General features: G+C 40.9%; 2 protein-coding genes across 2 annotated transcripts in view; one reads left to right on the forward strand and one right to left on the reverse strand.

The window, feature by feature from the left end:
- Nucleotides 1-71: 71 nt before the first annotated feature.
- Nucleotides 72-2482, reverse strand: myct1b (myc target 1b). Its single transcript, XM_035169149.1, has 2 exons — nucleotides 2336-2482; nucleotides 72-1209 (listed from the first exon to the last, which is right to left on the reverse strand). The coding sequence occupies exons 1-2, from the start codon at nucleotides 2388-2390 to the stop codon at nucleotides 707-709; spliced, it is 558 nt and encodes a 185-aa protein (XP_035025040.1). The 5' UTR covers nucleotides 2391-2482; the 3' UTR covers nucleotides 72-706.
- Nucleotides 2483-4010: 1528 nt separating this feature from the next.
- syne1b (spectrin repeat containing, nuclear envelope 1b) overlaps nucleotides 4011-14536 on the forward strand; it is a 73225-nt gene continuing 62699 nt past the window's right edge. The window contains exons 1-3 of the mRNA XM_047341617.1: nucleotides 4011-4091; nucleotides 5639-5917; nucleotides 12657-12718. Coding sequence (XP_047197573.1) covers nucleotides 5851-5917; nucleotides 12657-12718 — 129 coding nt within the window. The 5' untranslated portion in view covers nucleotides 4011-4091; nucleotides 5639-5850. The remainder of the gene's footprint in view (nucleotides 4092-5638; nucleotides 5918-12656; nucleotides 12719-14536) is intronic.

Below are 14536 nucleotides of genomic sequence, written 5' to 3' on the forward strand. Positions count from 1 at the left end.
AGATTCAATTATTGTAGAGAAAACAAGCTCTGTTGAGTATTTCATATTTGCACAAAACACAAGCACTGGAGTAATATCAATAATTCTTTATTGTGTTATTAGATAATCAAAACTATCTAGCGCACAGTATCCCCCCCTCATTTTCACACAATCACAGCTGAATCACACTTCTCTCGCCACTAGTGTTTCTCAGCCACTACGACAGGGGTTATGAAATGTCCAGTACGTTGCAATGATTAGTCGATTTATTTGTTAATCATTTGAGTCAATGTTTTCAAACCTAAAATGTCAAATATTTTCATTCCAAAGTGAGAATTTGCTGCTTGTTTCTGTGTTATATTGCTGTGAATTGAATATCTTTTGAATTTGGGAACAAAATAATAAACCTGAAGTGGTCACCTTAGGCCCTGCGATGGCCATGTGTTGTTATTTTGTGAGACGCTATAGAGAAAACAACAAATTATTAAATCTGCAAATGAAACAGTTAGTTAGTTGCACCACTAGTCTATATCTCCTTATGTAATACTGAGCTGACTCTACCAGGCTGTGTACAAGTCTCGTTTCCTGTCTCAGACTCTAGAAATGCTCTGCTCACTCAACATGCAGAGATAACTGTTCCTCATAAAGAGCGGAACACAACCAGAGAGTCAGCTGCACTCCCACAATGTTCTTTTTTTCAGTTCTTCTTTCTTGTTTGTTGACGGTTTCAAGTGCAAGTCTCTTCAAAAGCATGGATCACACTGTCGTACGCAGGAGGGGGAGTCTGTGAGGGGAGGAAGCCTTTAAGTCCATTGCCCCCCAACCAGAAGGAGTGTCTCTTGTTTGGCACCAGTGATGCTGAATCCGAGGAGTTGGAGGCCACCGTGTCCTCAGGCATGCTGACCTGCGTGTCCTCTGCCATCTCCAGGCCGGCCCTGCTCCTCTTGGCCAGAGGCCGAAAGGTGGAGGTATCTGCCCCGGGCTTGCTCCCCAGAGGACCCACCGGCTCCAGGGACGGCTGTCTGTACACACTCAGGAAAGTGCTGCGGTAAAGGCCCATCTGGTTGCTCGCGGGGTTGTTGGTTTGTGAAGCGCCAGATTTCTTTTTGGAGCGTCTGGTGATCCTGGCGGTGGCCCGGCGCCTGGACGCCCAGGTCAACAGAACGTACACCATGGCACCGAGCAGCAGGCCCACAAGGACGGATAAACAGAAGGCTAGAATCATATCACCTGGAAAGGGAAGACAATGCATAGCGTTGGAGAAAGGGGAAATAAAGCCGGATAAAAATAAAGTTGGAAATGTTTAGTGGAGCGTGAGGCTATACATGTGTTGTTGTGTTGTTCTAAAAATAGGGGATGATTATTTCCCCAGATGGTGGATTCAGCTGCATTTCAGGCTTGGAGCAAAATCGTATTTATCATAGAGAAGAAATGTACATCTGCTCCACGAAGTGCATCTGAGACTTGATGTAGGAAATGTTGCTCTGCTGTATTGATTTATTAGGTACAGCTAAACTGGGCACGGTGTTATATAAAAATCTTACATCATACCTGCTGTGTGGGTTCACTGTCTATCCAGTATCGTGGAGCACAAACTGCCCATATCATCACTGTGACACATTCAACTCAACTCCAGCTTTAGTTGTTTGATTTCCACACAAATGACAAATGCTCGGGATAATGATTAATTACTTGATATTCGATTAGAAGAGTTTCTCAGGAAAAGTTGTCAAAGGCGAGAGTACAAGTGTATTGTGGTGTTGAAGTGATTCATAGACTTCAAGACACTTCAACACATTGACTGGTTTTAAGATAATAAATGAAAGAAAAACACCATATAAATGTTTTTTAAAAGAGTCAAATTAAATAGAAGATCCGAAACAGGTTAAACTGGATTAAAACAAAAAGGCACAGAGGAGTGAAATGTTTTAAAGGAAATGAAATGTTTAAGGTTTTTAACCTGCGATATAAAAGAAATAACGGTTGTCCGGTGGAAATTAGTTTCAAGTGTGGTCCATACTAGCTGTTATGACCTTGGCGACCTGTTGGTTCATAACATTGATGCAGACTTCAAGCAGAAACAATATTTTAAAGTGATTTAAAGATTTATTACATTTCCTGATTCTCCACTGCACTAAAACATATGTAATTTAAGTCGGAAAACCTGTGTCAAAGTAACTCTTAGGGACCCAGTTTTGGTGATTCAATCGATTGTTATGTGAAATTATTGAATAAAAGATCACATCTTTATATATAATATAACAATATAATAAACATGCAACTCTTAAATAGTATAGGCTACAGCTTTGCAAAAATGTTCCCTGGACTTTTACAAGAAAAATGCAGATACACTCACCAACATTAAATGATTTGAGCATTTCCAAAAGGGGATGTGTATCATTTTGTGCCATTATTCCACCATAAGCTTGTGTTAGATTCCCCACCGCCTCCAAGCAGTCAGATGAACACTGAGCTTTTTCCAAGACAGGGCTTTTTGGCTTTTTCCCCCCCTATAGTGTTTGCTGTGGCGGAAACTTTGCTGTCATGCTTCCTTCCCTCTCTGGCTTTAAAATTAGCAAGTGCATTGCTTATCTGTGTGGGACATAACACTGGGAAACAGGGTTGTTTCCTTTTGCATCATTTCCTAAGCATCAGTACTTTGTAACAATTGCCCCCGCTGCACAGATTTTGTAAAGAAAGGCCCATTATGTTTACAACATGTATTCCATATGCCACACGCAGGTTATCACTATGACTGTGAGGTTAAATTAAAAGAAACTAGACCAAACAAAGAATACAATCGTTGCTCTGACGTAAAAAAAAAAGTCTTGGCAATGTTTCCAAGTGTCCCAACAAGGCTCTGGATAAGCTAACCCATAGAAATCCAACCATCCACTGGAGAGACTGCAGACTATCAAGTCTCAGTGGGGATTTCCTTCCATTGTTGCTCTGTTCCCACCTCACTCCTGACCTCAGAGTTTTCATAACACCACAACTTTCAGCGGCCCAACTCCCAACTATATCCCCTTTCTAGTGAAATATGCATACATTTAAATTACACTGCATCTAAGGGTTTATTATACGATGTAAACTCCCCGTGTTTTATTTAAGAGGTTCACATGACAGAGATGTCCAGCAGGTGCCAGTAAAGTACTGTGGGTTTGTAGCACTCTACCAGCCTTTTTGATGAAGACTTGTAAAGTTGCAGTTGATTTATTAAGGTTATCTAATTGAGAACTTACGTGTGGGTCAGTATGTTGGTTGGTGACGACGGTGTTTTGAACAAGAAAATGTTAAAACTCTGAATTTTGGACATGACCTCACAAGGCCTAAATTCTGCTCCACTGACACTTCTTTGAATAGGCGCATGTGAAGGATGTATTATTAATGGGAATAGAAGTGTTCAGATAATTAAAGTAAATCGAGCAATACAACAAGTATAAATACAAGACGCAGCTCTGTATATTTTCCCCTTAAACTGTATTAAAAGTATCAAAAATCATGTGAATATGTGAACATCCAATACTGACCATACTCCGAGGAAGACAAACAACCCCTGAAATGAAATAAAAAACTTTTCATTGAGGGTGATAGAGTATAATGTAAGAAAGTACTTGATAGTCTTTGAAAGCGTTTTTTTTGCTTTTTCGCCAAAGATATCGAGACAAAGTATGGATCGATTTCTTCTGTGAATGTGAAATTTAACAAGAAATATCATGACCTTGATAACAATAACATTTTCCAAGTGGAAGCACAAAGTTTGACACAAAATCAGACACATTTTCATATAATCTCTCCACAGTTGCTTTAGGTTACAATTCCCAAAGCTATGAACTCTGGTGGGATTCACAGCAGGTGAGTGGTGAATACCCAGGATTCCTGTCGGCTGCAGAACGTGCTCTGTGGTTCCTGGACTTTTGGAGGACAGGAAGTGGAGCACACACACCCACTAACACTCTTCCTCTTCCTCTTCCTCCTGCAGCTTGTCACTGTCACAAACTTCACTTCACGCCTCCATGTTTCGTTTTCACCGTTACCCATGGCAACCGGGCAACACATACACAGAGGGACACTTCCGGAGAAAGTTAGGGTGCTCCGCAGTGCTAACAGAGGTAAGAAGTAATATATACACACATACACAGAAATATGTGACTTTCATATACATATATACACAGAAATATGTGACTCTCACTGATAGTGTTTCATTCAGAGGATGGTGGATGACGCTGTGTTGTTTATTTAAACGTGAATGGGGGTTTTCGTGTGTTTTTGGGCGCTCGCGAGTCGCTTCTTCTTTTGGTTTGTGGTGTTTGGTGACTTCCTCTCGAGCTGTAACCGGCTTAAATGGTCACGTTACGAAGAAGTGATAACGATCTACTTTCCAGTAATTCATCAAATATCTCAGACAACCGACTACAAGGTAATTCAAGGAAAACATTCGTGCCAAACCTCGACATGAGCTCATTCATAGACAGGTTACTTCCACTTTGATAGTCTCGAAAGTGCTAATGGGTGTGCAAGTTAGCAATTCAATAAATATATAGTTACACCATGTAGAAACCATTTGACTTGTTTGTAGCCTTTGGCTGTTGTCCTGTTAGATCTAGTTTGTGTGTGTTTACATTAGCTTGTCTTTGTGTGGATGTATGACTATTTATATTTATGCATCCTTGTAAATGTCTTGGCACTTTCTGACAGACAGGTATGCATTTTTTTCACTGCAGCCATTTTGACATGAAATATAAAGTTAAACAAGTGTTTCTAATGACTTTCATTAAGTCAGGTCCTTCACACAGGTGCCACCTATAATTTTAGCAATGCCTCTGTTATGAGACAGTGGTTACTTTCAGTATGTTACCTCTGTGCTTTTCTCACTGTAATATGTCATACTGTCTTCTGTGGTGGAGACTTGTTGGTTGTCCAGGAAGCACGTAGATATTTTCTTGTGTTCTGTTTAAGTCAGATTTATTATCCCATCCAAACGTAATTGGGTTGCAGCTGGGTGTAATAAAATAAACACTTTTCTCATGTATGTCTCCCTGTGTTAAATATTTGTACACACAATGTGTATTCCCCTTCTGTCTGTCCTGGGAGATGGATTCTTTGCTTGTAACTTTCTATGTTTGTCGCCTGTTAAAAGCTTATTTTTTCTGTTAAGTTTTTCCTCACCCTAGTCAAGGGTTAAGAAAAGACATTAAATCTGATTCCTTGCGCCTTATACATTTTTTAAAGCCTAATGAGGCAAGTTGTGATTTGTGAATATTGACCGTATACAAATAAAATGTCATTTGATTTCAAAATACGTCATTCAAAACAAATACCCAACAGATCCAAAAACACGGTACAATACAAACCGGATCACTACACAAGGAGACAAAGATGAGTCCAGTGTGCAAGAAAAAGTCAGCTAGTGTCATCGATTGTGCCAAAAAATGGAAAACTTTAATATTTTAGTCCTATATGGGTAGGACATCTTCTGCAAGAGATATATTATCTCTTTCATCAACCACAAACACTCTCAAAAAACACTTAAAACATCAGCTCGATAGTGCACATAGTTTTGAAAGTAGGCTTAAAGACAAACTGTGCACTTAAAGAACCCTTTGAGAAGAGGTGTGGCCTCTATTTGAAACCCCATTAACATGCTTCTCTTTTGCAGGCAGTGAATGGAAGAAGAGCTTCTATTGGACAGTAAACCTGCTTGTGGCTGCATGAAACCTGAGATTCAATTGGGCCTGGTCCTGCGGGGAAATTAGAAAGAGAGAGAGAGAAGAGAGAGGAGGAGAGGGAGTGACAAGCAGAGGGGATGACCCACTCAGGACTGCTGAATCCTCTGTGACCCACCTTGTCATACAGCTGCGGCGAGACAACATGGCCTCTCCCAGGTTCTTGGGCCGATCGTCAGTGGACATTGCTAATGTGATGCAAAAGCTGCAGGGTAAGTGTCAGTTTTTGGCTCAGTTGGCTTGAGGACAAAACATTCTCTCCTCCAGCGCTGCTGCACAGGGATATTGTGCTGATTCAAGGACTGGGCTGCGTGCCCATCTGAAGTTTGCCAGCTTTTGCAAGGCAGGATGGCCAAGCACTAATGCTTAGATACAAGCCCTCTAACATAAGAGCATTTGGGCGTACTGTTAGAAAACTTGTTCAAATATTGCTTTTCTTTACCTTTATTGCTTTTCAGGATTATGGTGATAGGACATGCCTACAGTTAAGGGGTTGTCTGTTTTCAGTATACTCTCATTTATGTTGCTGGACTTGAAGACTTGTAAAATACACCGTAAATTAAAATGTAGGGTAGGTTTTTAAAAACTGAAAAGTTGCACACATTGTCTCACTTTGTGCTCTTGTAGCGTCTTAATCACACATGCAGATTATTGGATTAACCATGCATGTGATATCTTTAGTCGCCAGGTTTATGTTTTCTTTTTTCCAAATTGACACATAATCTTATTTGGAATAATAAGACATTTTCTGTGATATCTTGTGACCAAACTATAAAAGACATGACACTGTTTTGAAACTCAGAAGAGGAAACTGTGAAAGTATTTAGAGGAACATAATTCATTTTATTCAGTAAAAATTGTGAAACTCATGATGTTGACACATGATTCAGATCTTTCCTCCTGTCTTCACATCTTTAAATCAGATTTTCTGTCGATAGTAGCATGCCAACATTTATCGTGAGGCATGCATCTTCACATTGTGTCATTACCCCAGTAACACAAACTCATCTTGTCGTGAAAAGAACTTGATACTTGTCGAACACAATTTTTTTTATCACTTCTGACAAAATAAGTTTCATGCAAGTAAAAGTGAGAGCAGATCAAGCATCATCACAAACATTTATTCTGCTCTGAGTCTTGACATGAGTCACTGAGTCACGACAACTGCAGCAAGACTAAAACCTGACACCCTCTCTGCCCTTGGTAAGAGAAGGGGTCGATAACAGGAGTCTCTTTTTGTTGGTGTCCCCCTTTTGTTACTAGGGCAGAAGGCTGCTACCATCACTACACATGTCTGGTCATTTCTGGCATCCGCTGCGGCTCAGTTCAGATGTATTTCTGGATGTACACTGTACCAGGAAATTTTTCACGATGCGGCATGTTACCATAGCGACTGTTACAAAAAAAAATTCTGTGGTTGTGCCATTGTTGCCCAGTTCCTGCTGTAGAGAGACCTGGGTTTCCGGTGTGCTGCACAGCTACTTCCATTAACTTATTCACAATATATATTAAGCTTAAGGTGTGAAAAATGTGTCATCATTTTACACCCCGGACTGGCTCAGGCATGTACTGACGTGAATGATTATATAAGCTCACTTAAAATCAATTTAATCTTTAGGTAAGTCTCTCTAGGTAGATTTGTTTTGCCTACAGACATTTTAAGATATCATAGAAAACAAAGAGATGTCTTCTTTGCAAAATGAATCTCTCTGTTCTATAATACAAATTTAAAACACTTTACATTCTGCGTGGGAGAAATTACCTGAACGGTGCTCAAATGGCATCATCAGCAAAATTAAGTTTCTTGTCAAGAAGTGGAATTTGGTGTCAGGTCACATCTGGAAGACATTATTGAGCCACTGGTTTTAGGTGCTCCTCCATAGATGAAGAGCAGCGAGGTAGTTTGTAATGTTTTTGTATTTTGTATAGTTTGTAATAGTCCTGTCATTAAAGGCATCCTACAGGGAGGGTCACTGCACACTCGGTCTGCAAATCTGCAATCTAGTGAATACAGACGCACTATGTGTTGAAAGAAATACTTTTAATACTGCCATCATGCTACAGGAGCATTTGTCTGTTTGGTTTCAGGGCCCCACACTTTGCAACCTTAAATGCCCTCAGGGTGCAGTCGTGTGGTCGAGTTTGCATGGCAGGCGTCCTGCTCTCATTATGACTGGGCTCATGTGGGTTTCAGTTTGGTTGAGACTGCGTGTCAAACAGGATATGAAGCCAGACAGCTGATGAAGGGTTTGCTTTGACGACTCATTGTGAGAGGCAATCAGATACATATACTGGGAGAAATATGTCTATTAGTATATATATTTATATATATTGATTCATTTTTTAAATATTTTTTTTGATTTTCTCAGATGTCAAGTTATTATTTGTTAAATGTTTTGTAGTTTTTAACCTCTCTTCTTCCTGTGAAGTAATCAAGTGACACATGCAATCATTAAAATCATTAAGGCTGCAACTTACTCAAATAGCCAATTAATGTCAAAAAGATAAAAGCAAACACTGAAAAATATTCTGTTGAATGAATTTGAATTAAATAATTTCAGCTCTAAAAAAAAACGTTGCTCTTGCAGCCGGTAACACAAAATTTTCCCTTTTATTGTAAAAGGTCACAAACTAAAACCACAGAGAACTGCTGTGGAACTATTTGCTCACCAAGAAGGGGAAGCTGGTGTAACAGCAAGTAAAAGAAAGGCCGTTTTGCACGTTGACAGCTGTGAGAGATGCTTCTACTCCAAAATGTCAGTAACAGTAACAGTAATACAGCCAAGCTGCCACAGGCGGCATCAGTATTGCAGAATATAGTGGTTTAAAAAACGCCATATCATTTCTGCGAGCCTGTTTTTGATTTGTGACGTTTGTTTTTGAATATTAGATTATGATGGTGTCATATTGTTTTAGAAGATCCGGAAATCCTTCACATTATCTGTCTGTGTCCAATGGGACTGGCTCAAGTTCAGCCTCTGAATCATATCTTGCCCCCCCCCCGATTGTTGTGTGCCTGTCAGAGCATAAGTGCGGCTGCTCTCGACTAAACGGAACAACAACAACAGAGTGAGTGGGCTTTTACAGTGCTCCCAGGTGACCAACACAGGCCGGTGAAGCCAACCCCCTATAGCACAGTATTGCCAAAGGTATCATCTGTCCTAAGATCACCTTAAGTACTCCATTACACGTGTGATTTGCAGATGTGTTAGTGGTTCGATGCTCTGTGTGGTGTTTGTTGCTGGGAATATCCACTTTCGATTGCCACTTTGCAACTAGTGCTACCTCAGGATGAATTAAGTCAGTTGACCAAGACATAAGGACTCAATGATGTTGAGCTGTAAATTCAATTCCACAAAGTGAGCCAACTAAGTTCAGGACTCTGGACAGCTCCTTAATATCTAGTTGGATATACAGTAACACTGAGCAGCTGGAATATCAGAGGAAGTTGAAGTTATCATTTACAAGTTAGTTTTATATTTCTTGTTCATTTTATTTCTTTCTTCTCATTCTGATAAAGTTCTAAAAAACGTAATTCTTTGGTAGCGGATTGAAGTTAGTTGCTGCTAACTTTGGCTGATTTGAGTAAAATTTAAGTTTATATTTCTCATTTTTAGGTATAAAAGAAAGCATGTTCCTTTTACTCATATTGGCGTACTATTGGCATATTTTTCCATTTGTTTGGGCGTATCTGATCTTAGACAGTAGAGAGGGACAGTAGAGAGACTGAGGAAAGACAGGTGGCAGTGACATGTAGTAAAGGGGCTGAGTTGAATTCGAACTTGGGCTTCTGCGTTTAGGACTCAGCCTTGATGTGTGGTACGAGGTGAGCTATAGAGGGCGGCTTTTTTCTGCCCATTTTTCTGGATTTTCTGCCCTGGTTGCCTCCGGTGGAAACACAAATAAATCACTTCCTGCAGCAGAGGAAATTTCCTGGGTTGAACCTATCAGTCCCTGGGAGTACAGAGGAAAACAAACATTTCCATAGATTTTTGCCATCAACTCCTCTTTTTGTTGGATGTTCGTATTATGTATGATCTATTACTATGATGAAAAGTTGAGTTAATATGAGCACCTAATGCCTGTCTTGATAGATTACCTTATTTTTTTCTGGTCTGTTTTTTGTAAGATTGCTCTGTTGTAAAAATATTGCAAGCATACAGCAGAGTGTACAAATTAAGAATATTTAGAAATGTGTCATCTTCATGGAGGTGGGATGTTAAAGACTTATAAAAAAACCCACCGTAAATATATAAAAAACTTAAAAAACGTTAATTTGCAGTGAATTATAAGATTAATGCTTTTAATTTATTTGTATTATTTGGCCTCATTGACAAACCAGTTTGAATATCTAACCTTTTTGTTAGGGCCATGGTCATTAATAAGCATTGATCCCAGTCTCTCTAAAAGCTCAGTGTTCTCAGAGCATGCAGCTGTCAAGATCATTTTAATGGTGCTACTTTTAACCTTTTGCTGTTTTGATGTAAAAGAGAGGAAAAAAATCCATCTTCACCTAAATAGCTTTTCTGGGCCATCTCCACCAGCAAGTCTTTACAGCTTTAATAATAGAATCACAAGCTCAGGCCTATTTTTAGTATATCAGAGAAGCTTTTAGTATGTGGGTGGTCTTGAAAGAATAAAAGGATTTTTTTCCCCTACAGGAGATGATAAGCTATCATGTACTATACTTACTCACTGTTGTGTGAGCATTGGAGTGGTGGTCCAGCAGAGAGACAGACTGGTTCTGGTCGAACTCATGGGACAAAAAGCGATGCTGTAAACTGCTGTTTCTTGTGAATGCAGAGGGAACCCCCGGGGTCTGTGGGTGTGTCTGCTTTGTCGTCACAATAGCATTGACACTGAGAGATAAAGACAGGGAGAGAGGGAGAGAGCAGGTGGTAGATGTCATTCACCAGCCTCAGCATTAATTATTAAGAGATGGTGAGCTTTTGAGCAGCACTCTTTTAATTTAGTTCTGGTCTGTTTCATTAAAAGGCCCACGGGGACTTCAATTTACAGCCAACATTTTAAACAATAATAATTGTTTCTTATGTAATATTTGACTAATTATTGCCTAAGACACTGTTATGCTTTTAGAAATGTGTCAGTGTCACAGGAGATTAGACAAATGTTGTAAGCAAATACAGGCCCATAAAAACACACACACACACACACACACACACACACACACACACACACACACACACACACACACACACACACACACACACACACACACACACACAAACCAAGCTTAAATCGGGATAATGCAGCCATGGCTGTGACATCACCGCCTCCCACGTCCTGATTGGTGGAGCCATGCATCTAGCTGATCTCTCTCCAGCCTCAGACGGTACAGTGATACAGCTAGGCAGTGCAGTGGGGGCTGTGCACATCCAAACAGGCATGGCTCCTCTGGATGGGAAGAAGACAGGAAGAAGGAAGGATGGGACTGTAAATCACCCTTTCAGTTAGAGGTTTCTCCTCTGCCGTCCGTGTGTGTGTGTGTGCGTGTGCGTGAGTGTGTGTGGGTCTGTGTGGGAGAGTGTCAGGGAGGAGGGGACGTTTCCAACACAGCCTCCAGCAGCTCTTTTGCTATCAGCAGGGAAACCAGGCAGCCAGATCTGTTTTGCTTCCTGGTGGAAAAAGGGGGAAAGGACCTCTGCATGTTTTTTTGCCAGTTTTTCCACTGTGGATCTTATTTTCACACATGCATACATATGAACCCTGGAACTCATGAAAGGCAAAGGGAAAGAGCCGGAGAGTGGGGTGTAGAATGGCTCACTACAAGGATGTATCTGTCAGGAAGACTTCTTTAAACCTGGTGACTGGATTTTTTCAGTATCTACGTGGTAAGTAGGGCAGCAGCACCCTTCATCTCTCATTCTGTGTTGCTATTATGGGACGCAACATATGCCAAAGGTTTGTAGGTGAATCCATGCTACGTGAACTAGTTGTGCTGCACAAACACAGCTGTATGTGTGCTGCATCTGTATGATTGCTTGTGTGTGTGTGTGGGTGTGTGAGTGCGCATCTGTATAAGCGTGCTATGCTTCAGTGGGCATCCCCTGTGCATCAGTGATGAAGCATTTGCCTGTGGGTTAACTTGATGTCTTTGCTCCCTGTATAGTGTTCGCATTGCTTCCCTTAAACACGTGACCACTGTCTACATCTCCGAGGGTGGATGTTTAAAAATGGCCACTCACTGCACTGTGCAGCACTAGCCCACTGGCATGCGTGACAGGGTGTTAGGAATCACTCTTCGTCATGACAACGGCGTCACAAAAGCAAGGAAATCAGTTGTTTTGTTGGCAATGCATAATGCATGAGGAAATGTGGCTGCATACATAATAGGCCACAAAAGAGGCTGAGGGTGACCCGAACAATCACGCATGTTATTACTGAGCACAGGGGGGGGGGCTTGCGAGATGTGTTGGCAGAAATTCCCTCCCTACTCAGTCTCTAATCTCCTGGTATGACCTCTTTTTGAGAGCACTCCTCTGGAGGATCTATTATACTAGCAGTTTGCTAGCAGGCTTGTGTTAATGACATCGCACAGAACTAATTATCCTACAAGTCAGTCCTCTTACTTGCTTGGTGCATGGCTGAGGTATTGCTACACAACATCCCTGAGGCAGTGTGAAATTATGTAACACGAAGTTTGCTTAAGCAGGATCACGACTGGGGAGTCCCGCGAAGACAATAACTGACAATAGTTGGACATAAATATTTTATGTGTTTTATGTTTCTGTGGTAGCTATAAACCCAACCAATCCATATCTAGAATCAATTAACCTCTTTGCAAAAAACCTACTCAGATCCCCACGTTCCTGTTGCATCTATTCTTGCCGGTTGTTGCGTGTCCTCTATCAACGTCACAAGGTCCTCAAGTATGAGACTCCACAGGCGTCAACCGTGTATTGACATGTGTCGCGTGCCTTTTGTTTTCAGATGAGCAAGAGGCGGTGCAGAAGAGAACCTTCACCAAATGGATCAATTCTCATCTAGCAAAGGTAAGTGTGAATTTCACTCCATGCCGTCCACTCCTTGCACACTTAACGGTCGTTGTTAATCACACGCACACACACTCATGTGGATTTTACAAGCTCATCAGGCTCATGTTAAACAAATTGTCAAAGCCCTTGCGTCACAAGTGAAGCTGTGCCGTGCCGTGCTGACCTTTCTCATCACAGACACTTGTGATGTATGTTTTATTGCTTGTCATGATAATGTAGCTTCTCTTTGGTCAGTGGTAGAGAACTGACTGCAACACAAGCTTTAAAACGCAACAATAATGGCCTCGAATAACACAATGCACATAATAATTGAATTAATTTTATTAACTGCAAGTAATGACATGATTTTGTATGTATATAATGACAGTTTGCTGGATTTAATGATGGGGAAGGAACCCACCCTCTGTAAAGTTCATCTGTGATTCTTCTGTTCTGTCATCCTGAGAGGAGAAGCACTGAAAAGGTCATGGCAGAGACAGTTGCTTGTTGCTTTGCTGCAAAGATAACACAGACATGACGGAGCTCAGGGGAATCGGTGCAGTCCTGTTTAAATAATCTCACTGGGGACATTTGTACTTATATAGAGCCTCTTCGCAACCTTATGGGGTTTTGATGGAGTTACTGCGTGGGGTGTATGTTTCTGTTGTGTTTGTCTGTGTCTGCCCGTGTTGGTATGCATATGGGTGTTTGGTTGTTGATGCACTGTGTGTGTTTGCATGCACGTGTGTGTGTGTGTGTGGGCAGGATTGGCAAGACTGGCAGGGACAGTAATGCGGTGTGCAGATGGAGAGCAAGAGGGTGAGGACAGTTCCCTGCGGGCAGTTGTCTGTCTCTGACATCCATGTAAACTACATGGCATTGAGTGCACGGCAATAACACACTGTCTCATGCTGCAGTGCATCACACTGTGACCCTAAAAATAACAGGTTATTAGATCACAAACAGCTTCGAGACGAACCTGGGAAATATTTGCTCAAGATTCACAATATGATGCTGAGAATATTTAAGTAACTAACTGTACACTCTGCTGTGTCATCTGGGGTTAGACAGCCAGTCTGGAACCTGGCAGACAAATTGTGTTTAGTTGGGTCTTTTTTTTTGTGTTTGATCTGCCCACAACAGTTCAAACTATGGCTTCTAAAACTTTATATGTGATTTTATGTGGTGGGCCAGCGTAGAATTGCTCTGTTGCTCTATTCTTCATTATTCATGCACTGCGCCCGAGCTAACTCACTGTGAATACCAATAGGACTAATGTAGCATACGTTACCTCATGAAAGAACGCTCAGTCATAGTGGCACTGCAGACAGAGTTGTACTTATTTAACAGGGATATTTACACTTTGCACTAAAGGATTCTTGCAGTATTTGTGTGTGTGTTAATAGATGACCAATGAATGGAGATCCAGTGATTTTCACTGTTTTTCCACTGATAGAAAGTCTCATGTGACTCTGTTGCCCAGTAAATTCATTTTCCAGTTTTTAATGTTTTTCAAATTACAGAGCCTATATATTTGTCTGATTGTACAAATTAGCAGTATCATTTTAAAATACATTATTATTTAAATCCAGCTAAAATGAATATAATGGATATAGATTAATGGTTTTCAAGTAGTATATTCAACTGTATAGAGTCATAATTGTAATTGTAGAGATTAACAGGACAGACGCTTGTCTCTTCACACTGCTTTGCCCCAAATAGGCAGCCAACATCATCCTGTCATGGAATATGTTGAGTTGTGAAATGGCCTGTATACAAAGCCAAATAAAGAATTCCCACGGCGTCCTTTTAATTAAAGCTTCGCTCTAACGAATA

Source organism: Hippoglossus stenolepis, chromosome 10 (assembly GCF_022539355.2).
Source record: "Hippoglossus stenolepis isolate QCI-W04-F060 chromosome 10, HSTE1.2, whole genome shotgun sequence".
NCBI classification, from domain to species: Eukaryota; Metazoa; Chordata; class Actinopteri; order Pleuronectiformes; family Pleuronectidae; genus Hippoglossus; species Hippoglossus stenolepis.